This window comes from Mercenaria mercenaria, chromosome 17 (assembly GCF_021730395.1).
Source record: "Mercenaria mercenaria strain notata chromosome 17, MADL_Memer_1, whole genome shotgun sequence".
Classification (NCBI taxonomy): Eukaryota; Metazoa; Mollusca; class Bivalvia; order Venerida; family Veneridae; genus Mercenaria; species Mercenaria mercenaria.
The window spans coordinates 24,630,291-24,655,134 of record NC_069377.1 but is presented as its reverse complement, the minus strand read 5'-3'; the positions used below and the strand labels follow the sequence as shown (position 1 = coordinate 24,655,134).

The 24,844-nt window shown below is 35.4% G+C and overlaps 1 protein-coding gene and 1 long non-coding RNA gene across 4 annotated transcripts; one reads left to right on the top strand and one right to left on the bottom strand.

Annotated features, from left to right (window-relative positions):
• Positions 1–1,416: 1,416 nt before the first annotated feature.
• On the top strand, positions 1,417–23,555 carry LOC128550361 (GTPase IMAP family member 8-like). 2 transcript variants are annotated; one of them, XM_053529285.1, is made up of 4 exons: positions 1,417–1,469; positions 8,746–9,464; positions 19,466–19,567; positions 20,241–23,555. In XM_053529285.1, the coding sequence occupies exons 2-4, from the start codon at positions 8,754–8,756 to the stop codon at positions 21,159–21,161; spliced, it is 1,734 nt and encodes a 577-aa protein (XP_053385260.1). In that variant the 5' UTR covers positions 1,417–1,469; positions 8,746–8,753; the 3' UTR covers positions 21,162–23,555. The 2 variants fall into 2 exon arrangements, with proteins under 2 accessions (XP_053385260.1, XP_053385261.1); XM_053529286.1 differs by lacking the exons at positions 19,466–19,567; positions 20,241–23,555 and adding an exon at positions 9,758–12,300.
• LOC128550362 (uncharacterized) lies at positions 2,838–5,614 on the bottom strand. Of its 2 annotated transcripts, XR_008368245.1 has the most exons (3): positions 5,589–5,614; positions 3,964–4,105; positions 2,838–3,034 (listed from the first exon to the last, which is right to left on the bottom strand). It is a non-coding gene; the product is annotated as an uncharacterized LOC128550362 (long non-coding RNA). The 2 variants fall into 2 exon arrangements; XR_008368244.1 differs by lacking the exon at positions 5,589–5,614 and having other exon boundaries at positions 3,964–5,512.
• Positions 23,556–24,844: the final 1,289 nt, after the last annotated feature.

Here is a 24,844-nt window from a genome sequence, read left to right as displayed (position 1 = left end):
CCCTTGCGTCTTTATTTACATATTTAGTTGGTAGTACCAGAAAAATATGTAGTCGTTCCAGGTAGTACTTAAAGGTCTTTTTATCCGTGAAAATTTTTTATTACATCAGTGTGTAAGGCAATATTGTAATATTTCAAATTTATTTAGCAATATACATTTTCACATCAACACAAACTATAACAATGTACGTATATAATAACCATAAAAATAACTTCAGTTTCATTTATCATCATAGCATACTGAAAACATGCTATGTTAATATGCAATAAACTTATAAAGAAAATACAACTGTGTACGCATGTTAACAATTTTTCTCATTTTTATATATTGCCCAGTATGAAAATAGAATGGCTTAATTCGGCTTAATTCACAGTCAAGTCAAATGTTTGTTTTAATTTATAACTTTTTTAAGTATAATAAACTCGGGATCTAACTGAGGATATTTAACTAAAAAGGAAATGCAACACTGTGTAATTTGTCCATTTCTTTCTGGGCCTAATAAAGCAGAACGAGACATCTGTTTGAAATAAATACAGTTTTATTTTGAAAATAGAAATGAAAAACCCACGTTAAGTTGCAATACGTTTTGTTTATTGGATATACACATCAATAGCTTACAAACGTGTAATATTTTTTTAGAGTAGAAAGTATGACATATATAAACACATTGTAAAGATATAAAGAATTGACAATCATTTCCACTTTAACGTAGAACACGGCAAAATTTGCAGTTTCCTGTGCGTCTTACACCCAAGTTGCACGTGCGAAATATGTACTTGAAAGAGGGGGACAAAGTTATTCAGAGATTGATGCCCACGGAGCGATGTACCCTGTTTTCATGTACGGAAGCCTGCACACTTCAGAAATTGTAACATTTAATTTAAAAATCAAAAGTGTCGCTTGAATAAGCAATAAACAGAACAGATAATGATCTTGAATATGGGATACAAGCGAAAGCGTAAACTTACAACATTTAAAATTATATCATCATTTAGATGAAAGATTAAATCAGCGAATGCCACCGAAGCAAATTCGTTATTTTAAACCATTTAAAAGATATAGCGAATAAATCGAAATTATCCTTCTTTATCTAATATGTCAAAAAGCCGATAATACCGATTATTGGAAAAATTTAAAGTTCAATATGACTAAGTAGCCATTTGAAGATAATTATTAACTTAAAGTTTAGTTTTGATAATGCTGTTTAAATATAAATGACAAATAAAGTTTCATTATCAAACTCAGCTGAGACTGAAAATGTTTTGTGAACACCGGGGGAGGATGCGCGGGGGGGGGGGGCGAGGTTTCCCCATACACCGGCTACGCACTTGATGTCGATGTACTAACATCAACTTCATCCTATACCAGGTATAAAGTTCAAAAGTGAATATTTATCTAATTTTTACCGTATCTGGTGATAAAACGGGGTGGTATGTGAGGATATAACCGTTCCCTTAAACTAGGATCTGGTAAGTTATTTACGCTTTGTTTTCATATATTTATTTCTATCCTCATTAATAACGTCATGGTGCCTGTGAAACAGACATTTCCAATGAATTTTGATTACAAGTCCCCTCCCAAGCACCAAATTATTAATTAGCATTTGTTATATCAATTAGAAAGGACATATAATGTACTTAGTTTATATTAATTTATTTTAACTCGACTGTGATGAAAGTTTGACACTTATTTAAATTGCTCTCGAGCTCGTTCCCTTGAAAACAATCCAAGTACTAATGTTATATGATAAGATGTGGTCATGATCCAAGTGGGGCCCGAACACTTGTTCTCCTGACTGAGCGGCCGATAACCTTACCACTAGATCACCATCAAATATAATGTATTTGATTCTGGCATTTCCGAGTTTTGTATCTGAAGACGGAAGTTATGTCTTTTCCCAAAGAGTCTCTTTTTGAACTGTCTCATATGTAGGTCACTGACCGTAGTTGACTTGCTTTTCACTGCATAATATTCTATTCCCCGGTTATAAGATATTTTTTCGAGGGAAAAAGGTATAAGACTGAGTGAGTCTTTAAAATATTAAAAAGCTGGCTGGGGAAAGACTTAAAATTTACCGTAACTCGAAACTACCTGTATACCGAGTCGTCTGCTCGCATTCGGAAAAATCCGGAAAATTCCGAGTCGGCCCGAGTCTTCAATTTAAAAGTAATAATGATGTTATAAAACACTCAAAGGGTAAGTTAAATCAAATATTTTTTAAAATTATTTTTACACAGTTGAGTCGAGCGATAATTTTTCTGTAGAACATCACCGAAGCAAAAACGATTATTTTCTCCGTTTTTCGTACTTTGTACAATATATAAACAAAACTTACCCTAAATTTTGGCAAAAAATAGACATTTATAATTGATATCAATGGAAAACAAGGGTGGTACGATTTAAAGTCCAAATGGTAAGCGAAAGCGTAAACTTACAACATTTAAAATTATATCATCATTTAGATGAAAGATTTAATCAGCGAATGCCACCGAAGCAAATTCGTTATTTTAAACCATTTAAAAACTATAGCGAAAAAAGCGAAATTATCCTTCTTTATTGAATGTGTCAAAAAAAACCGATAATACCGATTATTGGAAAAAACTGAAAGTTCAATATGTTTAAGTCAAAGGAATTATCCACTGGCGAATTGTATTTTTAAAAGGAGCACGTAAATGATCATAATTTCTTTACGCATGTGTAATTATAGCTATGGTGCCCCTGCCACACAGTTAGAATAATTATTTCTCATATAGGTGTCGGCCCGGTATAATTTCTCCTTCTTTGCTGTATAGTAAAACAAGCACATTTGGACATGGATTGTGAATTTCACAACAAAATTGCAGCATTGACAGCTCTGTATTTCTGAAGAGTAATACTATCCCAGTCAATATATCACAGAAAAACACCACCATCAACGATGAACTTTTTTGCTACACATCAAAGTATCTAGTCCATGTTTAAATTTCCCACTGACATCTGTCATGGCCACCAGTCTGGTGTAGTTTTTTTAATCCTTCCGCACAGAAATGTCATCCTGAAAAACACACATAAAACAACTGTTAAAGACATCAGAAATGACAAAAAATGTACACAGTATCAATAAATACATTTGGAATATAACATGTCAAGTAGGGATAGCGTTAAATTGGGAACTTCAAAATTTCAAAGACTACTTTCTAGGATACACGACCCGGAAGTACTTCTATACCGGGGGTGACACCTAAATCTTATCAAATTTTTAATTTAGCCAAATTTTTCCCATAAAATCTTGAAACTTAGGGTTTTGCAAGAAAAGTTACACGAGACATTGTCATCGCAAAGAAAATTTTGTCCCGCAGAAACATTTCAAACATTAGACCTACTTTGCGGAGAAATTGGCTCGGAAACTGGAATTTTGAAGAAAAAGGGCACATTAAAAAATTTGCCTTCCTTCTGAAAATTTCAATCAGATTTTCATGAAATCAACTGTGATATCACTAGTTAATGCTTATAGTATGTTTTATGTAACTTTAAGCTTATTTATTTTGAAAAATGATGTATCAAAATGAGTATTTACTTTAAAAATATGCAATTTTTAGTAAAAAATACATAATTTACCCACTACAATTGCAGAAAAATGAAACTTTTAATGATTGAAAGACCAAAACCCACAAGCAAAGACCAATATGTGATTATATTTATGACAATTACTGGAAGTAAAACAGATCAATACATCACAGCCTATCTTAAAATGAATTATTTCTTCAGCTAAGCCGAACAATGCCTGAAACGCCAAGTGCAAAGCCGATCCGCGCCATCTTGGAAGCAGGCAAGTGCGGAAGGTCAAGAACTCCAACTGGAGCCAGACACAGCTCAGAGTACCCCTGAAACTGTCAAGCAGTTACTGACATTTTAGGCTACAGTTCTGACTAAAGACATTAGGACCTGAGGGCAATGCACCGGTGGAACATGTAAATCACTTACCGAAAACTAGCCGTCATTCTGCGGTGTTACACTGGGAATCACAGCTTCTGCCCGCTCGACTTAATAGGTTGGTCTGGTTTATGGGTAGCTGCTGACTGGTTGTACGATTCTAAATTTCCTTCTGACATATGGAATTCATCGCCTGCAAATGACAAAAGAAAGATTGTGAACCGGTGTCAGCCTTTCTTGAGAAACAGCTGAGTGTGTGTGTGTATAGTTCTAAGTGTGATCAGGAACACCTATATAAAAAAGTGACATAATATTCACAGATTGGTACCATCTATCATTTCTTTATCATTCTGATATCAACTGGTTCAGGAACTTTACAGGAAGTCTGTCATTAAAACACTGCAACTGAATAATTTTCTACATATATGTTAGCTGAAACAGTGAAAAGAATATTAAAATAACTATTACCAGACAGCCTCTTTCAGCACAGACAACAAAGTATCTGAAATGCACATTTCAAAGAATTGAAACACATTTAAATGCTATGAAAAAACAACATACAGAAAAACATGAACAAAAGTCCCAACAGGAAAAGTCCTATCTAAAGAATGAAGTAGAATGAATCGAGCAAAACTGAAATACAAATACCGTCAAGTTGTGTTTCCAGTCGGTACCAGGACAAATACATATTAAGGAAACTGCACGAGGCCGACCCAGGAAATCAGCCCCGTTAAATATTTTCTTAGTAACACAGACATGCGTTGTAAACCTGAAAAGCAAATCAGAATAGAAGCATCCCATTCATAGCAGAATGTATCTGACGACGGCCTGATGCGGGCTGAAGCTGAAAGCTCGGAATATGTTCTAAACTGAAAAAACAAATGAATAAATAAAATAATACACAAACAACAACAACAACAACAACTATTTTATCACACTGAAGCAACCTCCATGTAATATCCTGTGTAATACAACCAATGTCCTGTCAGTGTAAAGAAAACTTGTTATACATTAATAATGCCGACAAATGCACTCGGCACACCGGTAAGCAATGTCCTTCAATGCCAAAATGCCGGTAGCACATCGGATTTGACTGAAATGAGAAAAATAATTATTTCGTGTAATATTAGTTATGCGTCTCATACGCAAGGGAACGAACATTCACGCAATTTCTTTATATCATATATCAGACGCCTGCTGACTGGCTTTAACATCAGTGTAATAACACCGTGACCGGTTCGAGATCCAGGCCCGACAAGCAATCAGTCTCTCCGACTCCTGTTACGAAACCGACTATAGCCTCATTTATAAACCCATCCGGTCCAAAATGTACAGCTTCCACACATACGACACTGTTCATCCACGGTCTACTGCGGCACTATGTAACATGTTCACATATATATACTTATAAATTCTTCGGAAAAGAGACGCTATGCGAAATAGAAATTTTTTAAAAAAAATTTAAGAAATTTAAATTTATATTTTTTTCTTAAAATTAAAGTGAAAAACTATGTGTCTTCTTTTTATATAGCCTTTTTAAAGCTTCCTGCTTGTTCAGTGTCTTTGCACTATAGTAGAAGACTGACAAATCAAGAGGAGACAACTATTACTCAATTTCAAAGAAATTCAACTACTGAATTTTTAAAAATTTGAATAAAAATTAAAATTTCACAAACCTTGGAAATATCCTTTTAGCCACTGAATTTGTATTGTTATCAGCTACTAGTGTGTGAAGTTTCATGACTGTAAACCCTATGGTTGCTGAGATATTCCACTTTCTGAATTTGCCATATAGGTGTCGGCCCGGTATAATTTCTCCTTCTTTGCTGTATAGTAAAACAAGCACATTTGGACATGGATTGTGAATTTCACAAAAAATTGCAGCATTGACAGCTCTGTATTTCTGAAGAGTAATACTATCCCAGTCAATATTATCACAGAAAAACACCACCATCAACGATGAACTTTTTTGCTACACATCAAAGTATCTGTCCATGTTTAAATTTCCCACTGACATCTGTCATGGCCACCAGTCTGGTGTAGTTTTTTTAATCCTTCCGCACAGAAATGTCATCCTGAAAAACACACATAAAACAACTGTTAAAGACATCAGAAATGACAAAAAATGTACACAGTATCAATAAATACATTTGGAATATAACATGTCAAAGTAGGGATAGCGTTAAATTGGGAACTTCAAAATTTCAAAGAACTACTTTCTAGGATACAACGACCCGGAAGTACTTCTATACCGGGGTGACACCATATGAAAAATGTCGTTGAATAGTGTGAACCAGATAGTTGAATTACTTCCCTTGATTTAATTCTCGCGATTTGTAGTTTGAGTAAACAAACGGTAGTTTGAGTAAACAAACGGAGTCGGTGTTCTCTATTTCGATAAGGTTTATATAATTTAATACTTTATCTACCATTTTTTATAGTGTAACTTCATACATTAAAATGTATTGAGCTGTCGGAAAACACAGGTAGTGTAAAAAGGGGGGGGGGGGGTATTATAACAGTAGCTCGATCTGGGATGCTGTATTCGGCTCGAGTGGATTTTTGCCAGATCGGATCATACGAGGCGCGCAAGCAGCGAGTGTGATCCGACCTTGCATAACCCACTCGAGCCGAATACAAAATCCCAGATCTAGCTATAATGTTATAATGACCCTTTTATCAAATACCTCTACCTTTTGTTTCTTGTTTTGTTCTTGAACGAAATCTTCATTGAAATGAATCTAAGTGAATTTTTTATGTGCAATGTTTATAGAACGTGTCAGGTCATGCATATTAATGAAATAGTCCGACAGAATTCAATACGGTAGGTACTATACGGAATTTAAAAGGTACAATACGGATTTTTTCTGCCTGTACATATTTAACTGTGAAATACAAGCCGATTTTTTACAGAATTTATATAACGGTAGGTTTATACATGTAATAAATCGTCGTACTTTGGTAGAACGGTCATTGAAATATGAAACGGTCCTGATACTGTTACCCAAAAAGAATTTAAAGTGGGGACTGTCACGTGATGTTGTCTTATAAATCAGCTTCTCCGACCCACCGGCGAGTGTACGTCTCGAGAAGGCACAGGGCATTGACGGATGCCATCATTATTCTGGCCTTTTTCAGTCAGTGTCCTAAATGAAGTCGGTGGGAGTTGCCGTAAAGGGGACCGTTTTGTTTAAAAGAAGCTATCTTATTGGTGACGCCCTGGCGATAAACGGCATGCACGGCATGCAGAGAAGATCCCCATCATCCCAATCTCTACGCTCAACGTGTGGTGCGAGAAGGGAGTAGCACATCACCTCTTCGACGAGGGACTAGCGATTTGCGGCACCAACCGCCCTTGTTAGGGCAAAATTTCGATACCTCCGGTATTTTGCCTTGCAACCACGTCTCGGGTCACTGTCGTTTATGGTCTGATACCGTATAAATTAACTGGCAGTTTGCAGTAGAATAGACAGTCTAGACTCCTTGAAAACTATGCTAAAAATAAGTTAATTTATAACAGTAAAATACCGGGTCGTAGTTCAGATCTATGGGTAATTAAAACACAGAGGTTTGTATGGGCTGATGTTAGTTAAAGACGTGAAACACATAAGACATAAAAACAATACAGTTAATAATACCATTTGTCTTTATCATAAAGGAAAATATCCTTAGGACGGCCAGCACATATTTATGCAATCTCGCCAGGCATATGTATGTTTTTGACAACACAGAAAGTGACGTCACTCGACCTTCAGCTATTTCCGGAAGTAAATAAAATGAAAGTAGAAATGCTAAACTTGAAAACGAAAGCCGCATTTCGATTCGTAGATAGTCAGGAGTCACGCGCAGGGGTCACCCCGTCTAAATGTATGCGCGTGGACTTAGTACAGCATGTCAGCTTTTAATCTATGAAAACATATTTGAGCTCTGGATAAACAGAAATCCCACAGGGGTCCGTAACGGACCAAGGGTACATTGATAATTTTGGAACTTCATCAAAACGCTCAAAATGTCATTTTTGATGTTGTCTGGGAGTGTCAGTATATGCCTCAGATGTAAGATATAACCGTATTTGAGAGCTGCAGACCTAGACATTTCAGAAATATTTTCAAAGTAAGTTTCGTGTAATAAATGTTGTTTCTACGGAAGCGTGAAAAGGCCATCAGACGCTAATACGTTTTAGTACGTTAAGGCTGCGGAAAGGATATAAGGTCTAGGTCTATAGATAGAAAATGCGAATTATATATTCCGCTCGGTACGCGTTACAAAAGAATTACAAATAACGCGATAATTATCTTTTAAATTAGTGGAATAATAACAAACATATCAAATAACATAAATTGCATCGAATGTATTAAGGGAAGACAAATTTAAATGCGGAAAATATTGCCATTTTTACATGAAGGAATACTTAATCATAGAATTGAGTTTTCTAGGACATTACTCGTAGAGAATATAGAAAAAATGGAAATATCTAAGGTCCTTTTATTATATTCAAACATTTTAATAATTTTATAAATTTTTTTTTATAATAATCGTAATAATAATAATAAGAAAATCTTTATTTACATATTTGTTGTTTAATCAATTTTCAATATGGTCCACATACTTTGGCTTCTGTATATTTTGCTATAAATATGAATTATTATTGTGCAGTGAAAGTTATTAACTTGAATAATAATTGTGATAGGATGGGACGGGACGGACGAACGCAGGGATGGACGGGACAAAGTAATTCTGATATAATACCCCAAATATAGTTTTGTAGGGATATTAAAAATTGATGTAAGCTTTGACATGGTTTGTTCTAACCACGTCTATTATATTCAACAGGTTCTCTAATGGAAACTGCTGAGAGACGAATTATTTTACTTGGAAAAACTGGCAGTGGTAAAAGTTCAACTGGTAACACCTTGCTTAGATGCCATGCGTTTGAAGAGCGCAGGAGTCGGCAATCAACAACACGAGACTGCAAATTCTGGAAACGCTTTAATGACGAAAGAAATACGTCATACACTATTGTTGACACTCCAGGATTTTTGAACACTGAAGGAAATTTGGCAGAAAATTTATTAGAAATACAAAGGTCAGCAGAGATCTGTCCGGAACCGCATGCCTTCCTGTTGGTGTTTAGTTCATATAACAGTTTAGATGAAGAAAATGTCTACACTGTCGATTTGCTTCGAGTTGCATTTGGCGAACAAGTATTTAAGCATTGCATCGTTGTTTTCACACATGGAAATTACTTCAGCACGGATGAGGAATTCACACAGTTTTGGCAGACGTCAAACGACGTGTTAATAAAACTTATCGAAAGATGTGGCGGCCGGATAATCAGAATAGAAAATGAACAAACCACGGTGTTTTCCCGCAATGATGGTGTAAATCGTATATATGATTATTTTGAAGAAGTGTCCGAGTCCGGTAGAACTCTGTATAATTGCCAGATTACGAAAAAATGCAAAAATGTGCTTCAAGAATGTTTGTCACGAAACAAAGGTCAAACGTATATGCAGCAGGTTTCTACGATGGTACATGCCCTTGACTTGAAGGTATGGAACTAGTCTTATATAAAGCTATATAAATTTTTACTACAGCTTTAAGTATTTTTACAAGTTACTTAAAAGTTAACAATTTGCCTGCACGAGGAAATCCCGTGTACATGCATTTAACATATTTTGTAATATGTATATCACAGTATCTTTCAACAGGTTACATTATATGTGAGCATACATAACATTGTCATATGAACTAAAATAGAAGCCATCTTGGTTTCTAGTCAAATGGACTAAATGTTTTACCTGTTGCTTGAAATAATAAAAGACATGCTATGAATAATTTCCAGAAACAACAGTCTAAAGGAAGAGAAGCAGAAGAGAGAAGAATTATTCTTGTTGGTAAAACAGGCAATGGCAAGAGTTCGACTGGTAACACTTTACTCGGAGAACCAACTTTCGATGCTTGCCGTAGTCCTGAATCAGTGACGCAAACATGCGAATCGGGAAAAGGCCAATGTAGCACTAACGATATGCTATATAGTTTGACTGTAGTTGACACGCCAGGGTTAATGGACACTAAAGTAAAACTTGCAAAACGGCTGCTACAACTGCAAGAATCGGTCTCTATCTGCCCACAACCCCATGCCTTTTTGTTGATATTCAGTTCGAACGACCGCATGACAAAAGATGAAAAATACACTGTAGATCAACTTCGTGTTGCTTTCGGTGAGTATGTGTTTGATCATTGTATCGTTGTTTTTACGCATGGAAGTCTGTTTAAAACAGACCAGGAGTTCAAGAAGTTTTTGGAAAAGTCAGAAATGCTAGTGGATCTTGTCAAAAGATGTGGAGGACGAATACTAAGAATAGAGAATGAAAAAAAATCGAGGGATCTCGAAGATAATGAAAACGTAAAACAAATAACTAAAATGATGGAAAAAATGTCCAACGGGGGAGAGAAAACATATATGTACGATTATATAAACACGCACAAAATTGTGATAAAAGAACACTTAGAAAACTATAAGGGTCCTGAAGATTGTGGGAAAGAACTGTCTGCCCTCGTAGATTCCATTGGCAAACATCTTAGTACAAAGATATGGAAAGTTATGCTTGTGGGCGGAACAATTGCAGTAGGTGCAGCAGTATGCGCAGCAGTAGGCGTTTCGGTTGGTGTTAAGGGGATTTACGACGCTGGACATGCGACAGTTGAACTAGCAAAGTCTCCGACCGTAAGAGCAACCTTAATGAATGGTGTCTCAGCAGCCGGTAGCGCCATTTCTGCAGCAGCGTCGTTAGCTTCAAAAGCGGTGTTCTGGAAAAAGTAAAGTTTTGTGCTTCATGATATATTACGTAACAAAACGTTTATCAAAAATGACGGTATAGTCTATATGTATGGATAAGTCAATAAAAATCGATGTGCATTATATAAAATATATAAAAGTTCAATCGCCAGGAAATGACAGCAGTAGACTTTTGAGTTTTTTCTATAATTTTGATTTTTCATTGCGAATATATCTAATATGCACGTACAGAAAAGTTCTGAAGCATACAGTTACAGAAACATTAGAAACATATCTCTGCGACTAATTGCGTAAATATCCAATAGAATGATTTATTTTATGCTAACTGATGAAATACTGTGTTTTATCAGTGACATATAATCCATATCACTCACTGCATATCACTCAATGTAATGCCGATCTACTTGTACATTGTGTATAAACTTTAAATTATTTGCTTAAAACAGGATGAAAATTGTAGTCGCACTTTGTTCTTTGTAGTATATTCATCAATTCAAATTATTTTACTTAATTTTATAACGTTATGCAGCAAAATATTTGAAATTTTCTCACTTCGAAGTGAGATATATTCCATATTCTCTCAAAACAAACAAATATTCTCTATATACTAATCCCCAATGATAACGTGATTCTCGCCGAAACGCGAGGACGAGTCCATTTTATGATAACTGATAAAATAACAATTCATAATGCGTGGCGGCCGTAAAAAGTCTCCCCGTACATTCAATCAATGTTGTTATATTTTCATCCTTCAGGGATTGTTATTCGTTCTGAACTTTCGGCCTCTGTCAAGATGGGGTTTCGTTTTGGGGAGGCTGCGTTTTTGGTACGTGGCATTCCCTGTTTGATATTTGTCTTTGTTTTTTATGCGCACAACCGTGTGTGCTGTTTGTGCCGTGTGGCGGCCGTAATAAGTCTCCCCGTACATTCAATCAATGTTGTTATATTTTCATCCTTCAGGGATTGTTATTCGTTCTAAACTCTCGGCCTCTGTCAAGATTGGGTTTCGTTTTGGAGAGGCTGCGTTTTTGGTACGTGACATTCCTTGTTTGATATTTGTCTTTGTTTTGTATTTTTTGCGCATTACTTGACAAGTATATGTTAGTATTTGTTTCTTTTTTACTATCTAGTTAGTATACTGTAACATATCTCAGTCGGGCGAAATGCAGATAACAATTGAATATAAGCAAATCGTTACAGATCTGGTGCAGTCGTTGTACGCATGTCACAAAATCTTTTTCATCGGACCGCACTGCAAAAATACCCAGATGTTTACATGTCTGTACGCATTTAAAATGTATAGTATGCATAATATACTGACTAAATGTTAGGGTTAGTTTTACCAGAGTTGCAGAATAAATTCGTAGGAAATGATTCGTTCCAATCTCTTGAATTCGGTATATACCGGAGTCTAGTATATATCACAGACGCCCCAGACCTGTTTTTAGTCACAACCAATTTGTTTGAAACCATTGAAAATTCACTCGTGAACACCATACCTTACTGCATCGCTCGTAAAAATACATAATTTCAGTGTTAACTTGGTGAAATATATTTCGATCTTACACTGAAACAAACAAATGTCCTCTATTTCATGACATTTACATGTAAATAGGCACACTTTATGATCAAAACGGAGATAATAACAGTTACAAAAGCTCATTTTTGCTCAATGCATAAATCTTGAAGTCTTATTATTTTTAAGAAGTAATATATCTGAAACAGTGATTTGTCATTCAATAAAATTATCATTTGTAGTTTAGATGCGAAGAAATTATATCATGAGGGTGCAGTTTAACCAATATGCCTCGTCTTTATTACATCTCGTTCTCGACGTAATGATGAATGATCCCTCATAACTGTTGGATACTATCATAGCCGCATAACGTTGGGAAATTACACGTTTTTTTTGTTTGTTTGTTTTGTTTTTGCATTAGTGTCTGCAGAGGACCACGGGGACCTCGACAACGGCAAGGGCTTCTGTAGACATCTATATACAAAGCAAACGTGTATTGTCGCTACTCTTATATAAAAACATAACACAAAGACTAAATGTATTGTTTTCAAATGTGAGGACTTTACGACAAATTAAAAAAATTACCAAAAGCAAGTATTGAATGTTTTTAAACGATTTTTCTCATTTCTCGCTATTACAAAAATGAAAATACCCTCAATTTTGCTTATCATTTACAAATTCAATAAAAAGGAAGACAAGAGTTATCTAAATACGAAGATTTATTTAGTAATCGCTGAGTACGATAAGTTTTCAAGATATATATACCGACTGATACTTCCAAAAAATCATTGCTATGTTTCTTTAAACCTAAAAATCACACAAGATACTCGCTATTAAATACATTAAAGGTTATCAACAAAAACTGAACAGTGGGAGAAGCTATTGTTAGATCTGTAGGTGAGATAGGAGTACGTTTAGCGTTGGTAACTGATATAGAAAAACATACTTTGGATAAAAAAAAATATGCTACAAAAAAGAGATTATTATGTTCCTGTGTTGTAGGACACGAGCTTTAGTATTGCATATCAGTCCTTGTTTATTTTTGTATTGGCCTGTCATAAATGATTACGACGAGAATAAATTTCAATATATTTTGAAATACATTTCTCATGCAAACATAACTGAGCCGCACCACGAGAAAACCAACATAGTGAATTTGCGACCAGCATGGATCCGGGCAAGCTTGTCAGGATCCATACTGGTCGCTAACGGTTTCTCTAATCGGAATAGGGTTTGAAAGCGAACAGCGCTGGTCTGGATCCATGCTGGTCGCAAATGCACTATATTGGTATTCTCATGGTGCGGCTCATTTATCTTTCTTCTTTTCCAAGGGTGGCTTAGTGTCAATGTGTATGAAGAAACATGCATGCTTGTACGATATATAAGGCCCAATGTTTAGTTGGCATTGATTAAAATGAGAGAGATTTGAACCCGCGACTCGAGGTGACAGACAAAATCTGTCGTTTATTGTTTGTTTAAAATTTAATTTGTTCTCGACAAAAAAATGTTGGATCGCTCATGTCTTTTATAGTGATCACATGAATTACCACAGGTGGAGGACGAATGATGTCAGACACAATGTCTTTTATCAAATCGTCACGGAGAACATACGCCCTGCCCGGGGATCGAACTCGCGACCCCGCGATCCGCAGACAAACTCTCTTCCTACTGTGATAAGCGGGCAGCTGTGGAATGTAGAATGTGGCTTTCCATATGGAATGTTCACTTTCCTTTTCGCCTTCCCCCATCACCCCACCTTCTTTATCCTTTTTACTCTTTTCTTTACCCTATCCCTATATTTATATCTTACGTAGAAGTAAATTTTTGAAGCAACCCGTCTTTGCTTTATGCTTCCAGGAAATTTACCTTTTCCTTTTATCTCTCCACCGTGCTTACGATGAAAGCAAGGCTTTGTTTCAAACCAACATTACGACACTATCTATTTAGCGTAAATAACAATAGCACAGACTAAAATTGCCTAAAAGCGTACCAAATTAGAATTCAATTATGAGCCATTGTTAAAATTCTGCGTATTTAAAAGGAATTACAATAATTACGCATACAATGACCTGAAATGATATTAACACATATTCTCCATATGCATATATTCAAAAGAAAGCCTTTTGCTGCTACAGCACAGGTATTTTACAGCACTGAAAATATAAAAATAAAAGAAATATTTCGTCCACAGCAACAGTGAAAATTCTTCTTTTGTACATGGTCCGTTCGGGAAATTCTAGACACAAAAAGAAACTGTGTAAGAAGCTCAGGCTCATACATTGTGCAAAGCAGCTGACCTCTCCATGGATTCATTTTAAAGAAGCAACTTGTTTTTACAATACCTTCAGGTAATAAGTGAAAAGTATGAGCATGCGCATAAACCAATAACAGTATTTTAATTAATTTTACACTTTTTCGATCTGCACTTGCTTACATTCAGCGTAGTTTATGTAAAAGTAAAGTTGAATCTAAAACGTGATTAAAAAATATAACAAAGAAGAAAGTATGCAAAGCGATTTCCAAATTATTTTCTTCAATCATTAGCATATTACGTGTTCTAATAATTTCAACAACAATTTCGCTCTTCTAGATAATGAAGATGCTTTGGCACCAACTGCGCTCTTTCAACTGAAGTAGTACCTTTGGCAATTGTTCTCAAATTAGAAGCGTAACACCAGCAAATACGACTTACTGCAGGGTCTACCCCGACCCCAAACTTATGCTGCTCTTCGACCATATTCTCAGAACCATCGTTTGTTTCATTATGTACTCTTATCGGTGTTTTATGTTTTTTGTCCATCTGTAGCGGTGTTTTTCTTCTACCATCTGATTTAGCTTCTATCATTTTCATCAATACTGCGCATTTTGGTACTTATCGACAAGCTTTTGATCTTTTCGAAATGTGCGCACAATGCTCTTCTGCCTTTGTGAATCAATAAAACAGTGGTCAATTCCAAGCCAAATGCTACACATAGTAAATAGATAATACAGTGGACAAATCCAAGCCGAAATGCTTCACAAAGTAAACAGATAATAAATTGGTCAAATCCGAGCCAACTGCTACACATAGTAAATAGATAATACAGTGGTTAAATCCAAGCCAAATGCTACACATAGTAAATAGATAATACAGTTGTCAAATCCAAGCCGAATGCTACACATAATAAATAGATAATACAGTGGTCAAATCCGAGCCAACTGGTACACATAGTAAATAGATAATACAGTGATCAAATCCGAGCCAACTGCTACACATCGTAAATAGATAATACAGTGACCAAATCCGAGCCAACTGGTACACATAGTAAATAGATAATACAGTGGTCAAATCCAAGCCAACTGCTACACATAGTAAATAGATAATACAGTGATCAGATCCAATCCAACTGCTACACATAGTAAATAGATAATACATTGGTCAAATTCAAGTCGAATGCTACACAAAGTAAATAGATAATACATTGGTCAAATCCAAGTCGAATGCTACACAAAGTAAATAGATAATACAGTGATCAAATCCGAGCCAACTGCTACACATAGTAAATAGATAACACAGTGATCAAATCCAAGCCAACTGCTACACATAGTAAATAGATAATACACTGGTCAAATCCAAGCCAACTGCTACACAAAGTAAACAGATAATACAGTGATCAAATCCAAGCCGAATGCTACACATAGTAAATAGATAATACAGTGGTCAAATTCAAGTCGAATGCTACACAAAGTAAATAGATAATACATTGGTCAAATCCAAGTCGAATGCTACACAAAGTAAATAGATAATACAGTGGTTAAATCCGAGCCATCTGCTACACATAGTAAATAGATAATACAGTGATCAAATCCAAGCCATCTGCTACACATAGTAAATAGATAATACATTGGTCAAATCCAAGCCGAATACATGAATACAAAAAAAATGTACTTTATTTTTTTGTCATACGACTAGTCGAGCTTAAAATCAATGAAATTGCATGTGGTTCTGGACAGAGCTCTACCGCAGGCAATTCTTCAAGTAAACCTCTCATTGTCCGTTAATCCTGGCGTGTCTACTATGATATATGTGATACCCTTTATGCAATAAATCTATTTGTGAAAGTGATGTCAAACTATTTTCCGTTTTGGAGAAAGGAGCTTCCAGTTAAACTTTTGCCAAACTAATACCATTTGCCTTTCGCGTGGCTGTTGTCGATGGTTGTATCTCTGCCTATTTGGCAGGTATTAAAATAGGGTCCAAGTTTCATGTACAGGTAAGACCGGTGTCATTTTGCAACCGAATGTATACGTGAAAATTTCATTGTGTACAGTACGGTAGCGCTTTCATACTGTCGCACTGACCTATGTACTTTCGCTCGGGTCATTATGGGTAAGATTTATTTTCAACATGGAGTCGTAAACAAGGAAGTGAAAGTGTGCTTTGCAGTTTTAGTTGAATATTCACCGTTGTTGTTTCTAGCGTATGATTAATTCTAGCGTATCCATTCTAGTATCATCTGAAATGATGAATGTAAATTATCTGCAGTTGTGCAAATCGATTCATTTAGCTTGTTATAATACCTGCAACATTCTGCATGTGTTTTTCTGTACTGTAGACGTACATTATTTAACTAAACGAATGTACAAGAGTATACAGTCACCAATTTTCAGTATAACAATAAATTGAAATAATGTCAGTCATACATTTTTTTTTTTATTTTTGGCAGGACTAATTTCCAAAGTACCAGCACAATTTTTAGCGAAAACATACTAGGATAACGCCGTAAACCATAGGTCACGCGCGTAAACATAGGCTCACGTTCGAAGAAACCTACTTTATCGACGTAAACATGGGTTCAAGAGTGTAAACTAAGGTTTACGTCCGTAATCTTATGTTTTCGCTCCAAAACATAGGTTAGTATTCGATAACTCTAGTACTTCGACCAAGAACATAATTATTGGATAATTGGCTTGATGTGAACTATAGTTTACGGACGTAGGTTCACGAGCGTGAAACAAAATCACTAGAATTGTGTCCGATGTCATTTGAAATTTTGCAACTTAAATGACAAAATCGTCACTTACGACATACATTGCTTGTTGGCGCAGAGAATGAGAATAGTGTTGATACTGTTAACCAATAAGGATTTAAAATGAGGACTGTCACGTGATGTTGGTCATATAAATTCAACAGAGTAGACGGTTCCGAGGCGTTGAAGAAGAAAGGTCAAGCAGAAAAATAATTACCTTAGAAATTGGTTGGGACTTTGCAGTAGAATACTAGACTATCTAGACTCCTGGAAAGCTTTGCTACCTTGGAGAGGTTAAAATAAGTTAATATATGACAATAAAATACCGGGTCGTAATTCAGATCTATGGGTAATTAAAACATAGAGGGTAGTATAGTCTGATGTTAGCTGAAGACGTGAAACACATAAGACATAAAACCAATACAGTTAATAGTACCAATAGTTAGTGTTAGTTGAACATATTAACAAATAATTAACAGTGACTCTATTATCATTGTTTGTTTTGTTTCATATGTAATTAATCTAAATCATTTACGAATCATTTGCCTAAAATCATAAGTCAGGAAGCCCAAAGGAAAATATAATACAAATATAAACATATACGGTCTAGGTCGAAAATTAAGATATTAAATGCTTCAAGTCGTGCAATTTATATATTCTTCCTGGTACGCGGTACAAAAAAAATTACAAAATACGCGAACACAATCTTTAGTGAAATAATAACAAACATATCAAATAACATAGATTGTATCGAATGCAATAAGAAGATTTTATTTCATGTCGGCAAGGAAGAATAGCATTGTCAGTTTGCTTACATAAAGGAATACATTTTAAGAAATGGAAATAGCTACTTTTATTATATTCAGACATTTTAAGGATCATAATGTCTTTGTTTAAAATAATGATAATGATTTTATTTTACTATTTTACGTGGAAAACATATTTGATGTTTAACCAATTTTCAATATGGTCCACATAATATTCCTGATGTATGTTTTGTTATAAATATGTGAATTATTATTGTGCAAGTAAATGATGTGAAAGTTGGATAATTATCGTGACGGGATGGGACGGGACGGACGGACGAACGGAGGGCCGGACGGACGGGACAAAGTTAAAGTTAAAGCTAATATATACACCAAATATAGATGTAATTGTGTGGGGATATCAAAAATTGATACAAGCATGGATATGATTTGTTCTAACCACTTCTATTATATTCAGTAGGTTCTATGATGGAAACTGCTGAGAGACGAATTATTTTACTTGGAAAAGCTGGCAGTGGTAAAAGTTCAACTGGTAACACCTTGCTTGGATGCCATGCATTTGAAGAGCGTAGGAGTCGGCAATTAACAACACGAGACTGCAAATTCTGGAGACGCTTTAATGACGAAAGAAATATGTCATACACTGTTGTTGACACTCCAGGATTTTTGTACACTGAAGGAAATTTGGCAGAAAATTTATTAGAAATACAAAGGTCAGTAGAGATCTGTCCGGAACCGCATGCCTTCTTGTTGGTGTTTAGTTCATTTAACAGTTTAGATGACGAAAATGTCTACACTGTCGATTTGCTTAGAATTGCATTTGGTGAACAAATATTTAACCATTGCATTGTTGTTTTCACACATGGACATTACTTCAAAACCGACGAGGACTTTACATACTTTTGGCAGACGTCATATGACGTGTTAATGAAACTTATCGAAAGATGTGGAAGCCGGATAATAAAAACCACGATGTTTTCCCTCAATGATGACATTAACAGTATATATGATAATGTTGAAGAATTGTCCGATTCCGGTAAAAATCTATATAATTGCCAAATTATAAAAGCACACAAAGATGTGATTCAAGAATGTTTGTCCCGAAACAAAGGTCAAACGTATATGCAACAGGTTTCTATGTTGGTAGATGCCATTGTCTTGAAGGTATGGAACTATTTTTATATAAAGCTATATAAATTTCTACGACAGCTTTTAAGTATTTTTACAAGTTACTTAAAAAGTAACAATTTGCCTTCACGGGGAAATCCTGTGTGCATACATTTAACATATTTTTTAATACGTATATTAACAAAATCTTACAACAGGTTACATTACATGTGAGCATACATAACATTGTGATATGAACTAAAATGGAAGCCTATTTCGTTTCTAGTCAAATAAACTAAATGTTTTACCTGTTGCTTAAGATAATAAAAATACATGCTGTTTTAATTTCCAGGAACAACAGTTTAAAGAAAGGGAAGAAAACGAGAAAAGAATTATTCCTGTTGGTAAAACAGACAATGGCAAGAGTGCTACAGGTAACACCCTTGACTTGAAGGTATGGAGCTATTTTTATATAAAGCTATATAAATTTTCACTACAGCTTTTAAGTATTTTTAATTACAAGCTGCTTAAAAGTTTACAATTTGCATTCACGAGGAAATCCCGAGTACATACATTTAACATATTTTGTAATAGGTTAAATAACATGTGAGCATACATAACATTGTGATATGAACTAAAATGGAAGCCACCTTGGTTTCTAGTCATATGGACTAAATGTATTTCCTGTTGCTTAAAATATTTAAAAAATACATACTGTTTTAAATTTCCAGGAACAACAGTTTAAAGAAAGGGAAGAAAACGAGAGAAGAATTATTCCTGTTGGTAAAACAGACAATGCAAGAGTGCTACTGATAACACCCTTGACTTGAAGGTATGGAACTATTTTTATATAAAGCTATATAAATTTTTACTACAGCTTTTAATTATTTTTACAAGTTACTTAAAAGTTAACAATTTGCATTCACGAGGAAATCCCGTATACATACATTTAAAATATTTTGTAATATGTATAACAAAGTATCTTTCAACAGGTTACATTATATATGAGCAAATATAACATTGTTATATGAACTAACATGGAAGCCTATTTGGTTTCTAGTCAAATGGACTAAATGTATTACCTGTTACTCAAAATGATAAAAAAGCATGCTGTGTCTAATTTCCAGAAACAACAGTTTAAAGCAAAGGAAGCAAAAGAGAGAAGAATTATTCTTGTTGGTAAAACATATAGTGGCAGGAGTTCGACTGGTAACACTTTACTAGGAAAATCAACTTTCTTGACACACTTAAGTGTAACATCAGTGACGCAAACATGTAAATTGGGAAAAGGCCAATATAGCACTAACAATGTGCTATATAGTTTCACTGTAGTTGACACGCCAGGGCTAATGGACACTCATGTAAGACTTGCAAAACGGCTGCTACAACTGCAAGAATCGATCTCTATCTGCCCACAACCGCATGCCTTTCTGTTGATATTCAATCCGACCGAACGCATGACAAAAGATGAAAACTACACTGTAGATCTACTTCGTGTTGCTTTCGGCGAGAATGTGTTTGATCATTGTATTGTTGTTTTTACCCGTGAAAGTTGCTTTGAAACAGATCAGGAATTCAAGAAGTTTTGGGAACGGTCAAATATGCTGGTGGATCTTGTCGAAAGATGTGGAGGACGAGAAGTAAGAATAGAGAATGGCAGTATGGTGGATCTCGTAAATAATGAAAACATAAAACAAATAATTGAAATGATGGAAATAATGTCCAACGGGGGAAAGAAAACATATATGTACGATTTTATAAACATTAACAAAAATGTAATAAAAGAGCACTTAGAAAACTGTATTGATCCTGAAGATTATCAAAAACAACTGTCTGCACTGGTAAATTCCATTAGCAAACATCTTAGTACAAAGAAAGGTGTTGCGGCGGGTGGTTATGGGATTTACGCCGCTGGACATGCAGCAGCTGAACTAGCAAAGTCTCCGTTCGCAAGAGCAACCATAATGAACGGTGTCTCAGCAGCGGGCAGCGCCATTTCTTCTGCAGCAGTGTCATTAGCTTCAAAAGCGGTGTTCTGGAAAAAGTAAGGTTTTGTGCTTCATGATACATTACGTCATGAAAAAGTTGTGTAGTCTGTATGTATGAATAAGTCAGTAAAATCCATGTACAGGAATAAAATATATAAAAATCGCCAGAATATGACAGCAGTAGACTGATGAGTTTTTATGCCCCCGAAGGGAGGCATATAGTTTTTGAATCGTCTGTCTGTCAGTCTGTCGGTCTGTCCGCAATTTTCGTGTCCGGTCCATATCTTTGTCATCGATGGATGGATTTTCAAATAACTTGGCATGAATGTGTACCACAGTAAGACGACGTGTCGCGCGCAAGACCAAGGTCCGTAGCTCAAAGGTCAAGGTCACACTTTGACGTTAAAGGTCATTTTTTATGATAGTTGGGCGTGTCCGGTCCATATCTTTGTCATCGATGGATGGATTTTCAAATAACTTGTCATGAATGTGTACCACAGTAAGACGACGTGTCGCGCGCAAGACCCAGGTCCGTAGCTCAAAGGTCCAGGTCACACTTAGACGTTAAAGGTCATTTTTCATGATAGTTGGGCGTGTCCGGTCCATATCTTTGTCATCTTTGGATGGATTTTCAAATAACTTGGCATGAATGTGTACCACAGTAAGACGACGTGTCGCGCGCAAGACCCAGGTCCGTAGCTCAAAGGTCCAGGTCACACTTAGACGTTAAAGGTCATTTTTCATGATAGTTGGGATGGATTTTCAAGTAACCTAGCATGAATGTGTGGCACAGTAAGACGACGTGTCGCGCGCAAGACCCAGGTCTGTAGCTCAAAGGTCAAGGTCACACTTAGACGTTAAAGGTCATATTTCATGATAGTGCATTGATGGGCGTGTCGGGTCCATTATCTTTGTCATTCATGCATGGATTTTAAAATAACTACGCATGAATGTGTACCACAGTAAGACGACGTGTCGCGCGAAAGACCCAGGTCCGTAGGTCAAAGGTCCTAAACTCTAACATCGGCCATAACTATTCATTCAAAGTGCCACCGGGGGCATGTGTCATCCTATGGAGACAGCTCTTGTTTTTCTATAAATTGAATTTTAATTTTTCATTGCAAGCGGTTTCAATGTTAAACATATCTTCAGGCAGTTAGATTTTGAAAAATACATTGATGTAACGTCAAACAATCAAATACGGGATACGAAGTAAAAAGACATTATAGCAAAACTTCAAATGGACGTACGTGACAAATTTGTGAAGAATATATCTAATATAGAAAAGTTCTGAAGTATACAGCTACAGAAATATTAGAGACAAATCTCTGCGACTAATTGCGTAAATATCCAATAGGATGATATACTAATCCCCAATGATAACGTGATTCCCGCTTAGGACAGGTTCATTTTATGATAACTGATAAAATAATAATTCTTGACAAGTTAATGTTAGTATTTGTTTCATTTTAACTATCCAGTTAGTATACTGTAATAAAGCTCAGCCGGGTAAAATGCAGATAACAATTGGATATAAGCAAACCGTGACAGATCTGGTGCAGCCGTTGTATACGCATGTCACAAAATCATTATCATCGGAGCGCAATTCAAAAATACGCAGAATTTTGCATGTACGTACGCATTTAAAGTGTATAGTATGTATAATATACTGACTAAAGGTTATGGTAAGCATTACAATAGTTGCAGAATATATACATTAAGGAGGATACTCTTCGTTCCAATCACTTAAATCCGGTATATACCGGAGTCTGGTATATATCACAGGCGCACCAGATCTGTTTTTAGTCATAGCCAATTTGTTTAAAAGCCATTGAAAATTCACTCGTGAACACCATAATTTACTGCGCCACTCGTGAAAATATCTAATTTCAGTGTTCACTCGGTGAAATATGTTTCGAACTTACACTGAAAAAAAAAACAAATTTGCTCTATTTCATGAAGTCTACATTAAATAGACACACTTTATGATGGAAACGGAGGTAATAACAGTTTCAAAAGCTCATTTATGTTCAATGCGTAAATCATGAAGTCTTATTATCTTTAAGAAATAATATATCCGAAACAGTGATTTGTCATTCAATAAAATTATTATTTGTAGTTTAGATGCAAAGGAATTATATCACGAGGGCGCAATCTAACCAATATGCCTCGTCTTGATTACATCTCGTTCTCGGCGTAGTGATGAATCCAATCCTCATAACTGTTTGACACTATCATAGCCGCATATGTTGGGAAATTACATTTGTTCCTTTTTGCATTAATGTCTGCAGAGGACCATGGGGACCTCGACAACGGCAACGGCTTCTGTAGACATCTGTATACAAAACAAACGTGTATTGTCGCTATTCTTGTATACAAAACATAACACAAACTAAATGTATTGTTTTCAAATGTGAGGACTTTACGACAAATCAACAAAATTACCAAAAAGCAAGTATTGAATGTTTTAAACGATTTTTCTCATTTCTCGCTATTGCAAACATGAAAACACCCTCAATTTTGCTTATCATTTACAAATTCAATAAACAGAAGACAATTTCAAGAAGAATACTTTTACAGTCGAGTTATTTAAATACGAAGATTTATTTAGTAATCGCTGAGTACGATAAGTTTTCAAGATATATATATATATATCGACTGATACTTCCAAGAATTATGGCTATGATTCCTTAAACCTAAAAATCGCACAAGATACGCGCTATTGATACATTAAAGGTTATCAACAAAAATTGAATAGTGGGAGAAACCAGTAATAACATTGTTAGATCTGTAGGTGAGATAGGAGTACGTTTAGGGTTGGTAACATACTATGGATAAAATTGCATCTTTTATGCTACAAAAAAGAGGTTATTATGCAGGAAACAGGACGCAGATACCAGATGCCCATATTCGCTATTAAACATACCTCACTTGCAACCCATTTTAAATTAAAAATCATGTGTTAATATCAGGTGAATCGCCTTGTTTGTACACAATTTTTCTTCCGTAAATACATGGGTGGATCCAGTAAAAACAGTATTTTTATGCAAGAAGGAGCTACCTATTGCGTCGTGAACACAACAAACAGTGTTTTAGAAAAGAATATTCTATTTAAATATCTGAGCATATTTTCTTCCAAAAGTTGACCAACCAAACAGATTCACCTTCCTTCGATGCGAATTCGTCCGTCGCTGGACACCGCCTCCTGTACTATTAGCAGAAGTGCATTCTGATTTGTCAAAATTCGTATATAGCATTTTCATGGCACGTGATAGCCAGGAAGTTATCAAGATAATATTTTGAATTTTCCAGGAAATGTGCGCACTGTTCATAAAACATGTCAGCAATAATTATTATTTTCTAGATACTTTTATTTATTTCCAGAAAATGTTTAAGCGAAAGAAAATTCACGTTAATGCTTGGAACTGCCACGGGATGTTAGGTAGTTATCATCATAATATTTTAAACTTTGCTCGGCATTTTTCTTAAATCATTATATCAATAAATCATTTTTTCTTTTCCGAATAATTCAAAATATTAAGATAATTTCTTAAAGTATCGGAATAGCTATCTAGCTGTGGGCACTTACACAAAAGGTATCATGATGATAATGTGAATTATCACAATGATATTTCCAGCAAACCTTCAAGGATTGATATAATCTTTTCAGAAAACTTCGCTTTATCATGATAATGTCTTGAAGTATCGCGATATCTACCTAGTTATCTCGCGGCAGAAATATT

Excerpts from the sequence above, each read along its gene's own strand:
- LOC128550361 (XM_053529285.1), top strand. The coding sequence starts at position 8,754 with ATGGAAACTGCTGAGAGACGAATTATTTTACTTGGAAAAACTGGCAGT. Across the intron at positions 9,465-19,465 it reads TACATGCCCTTGACTTGAAG|GAACAACAGTTTAAAGAAAG; the intron begins GTATGGAACTAG and ends TTTAATTTCCAG. Across the intron at positions 19,568-20,240 it reads GTAACACCCTTGACTTGAAG|AAACAACAGTTTAAAGCAAA; the intron begins GTATGGAGCTAT and ends TCTAATTTCCAG.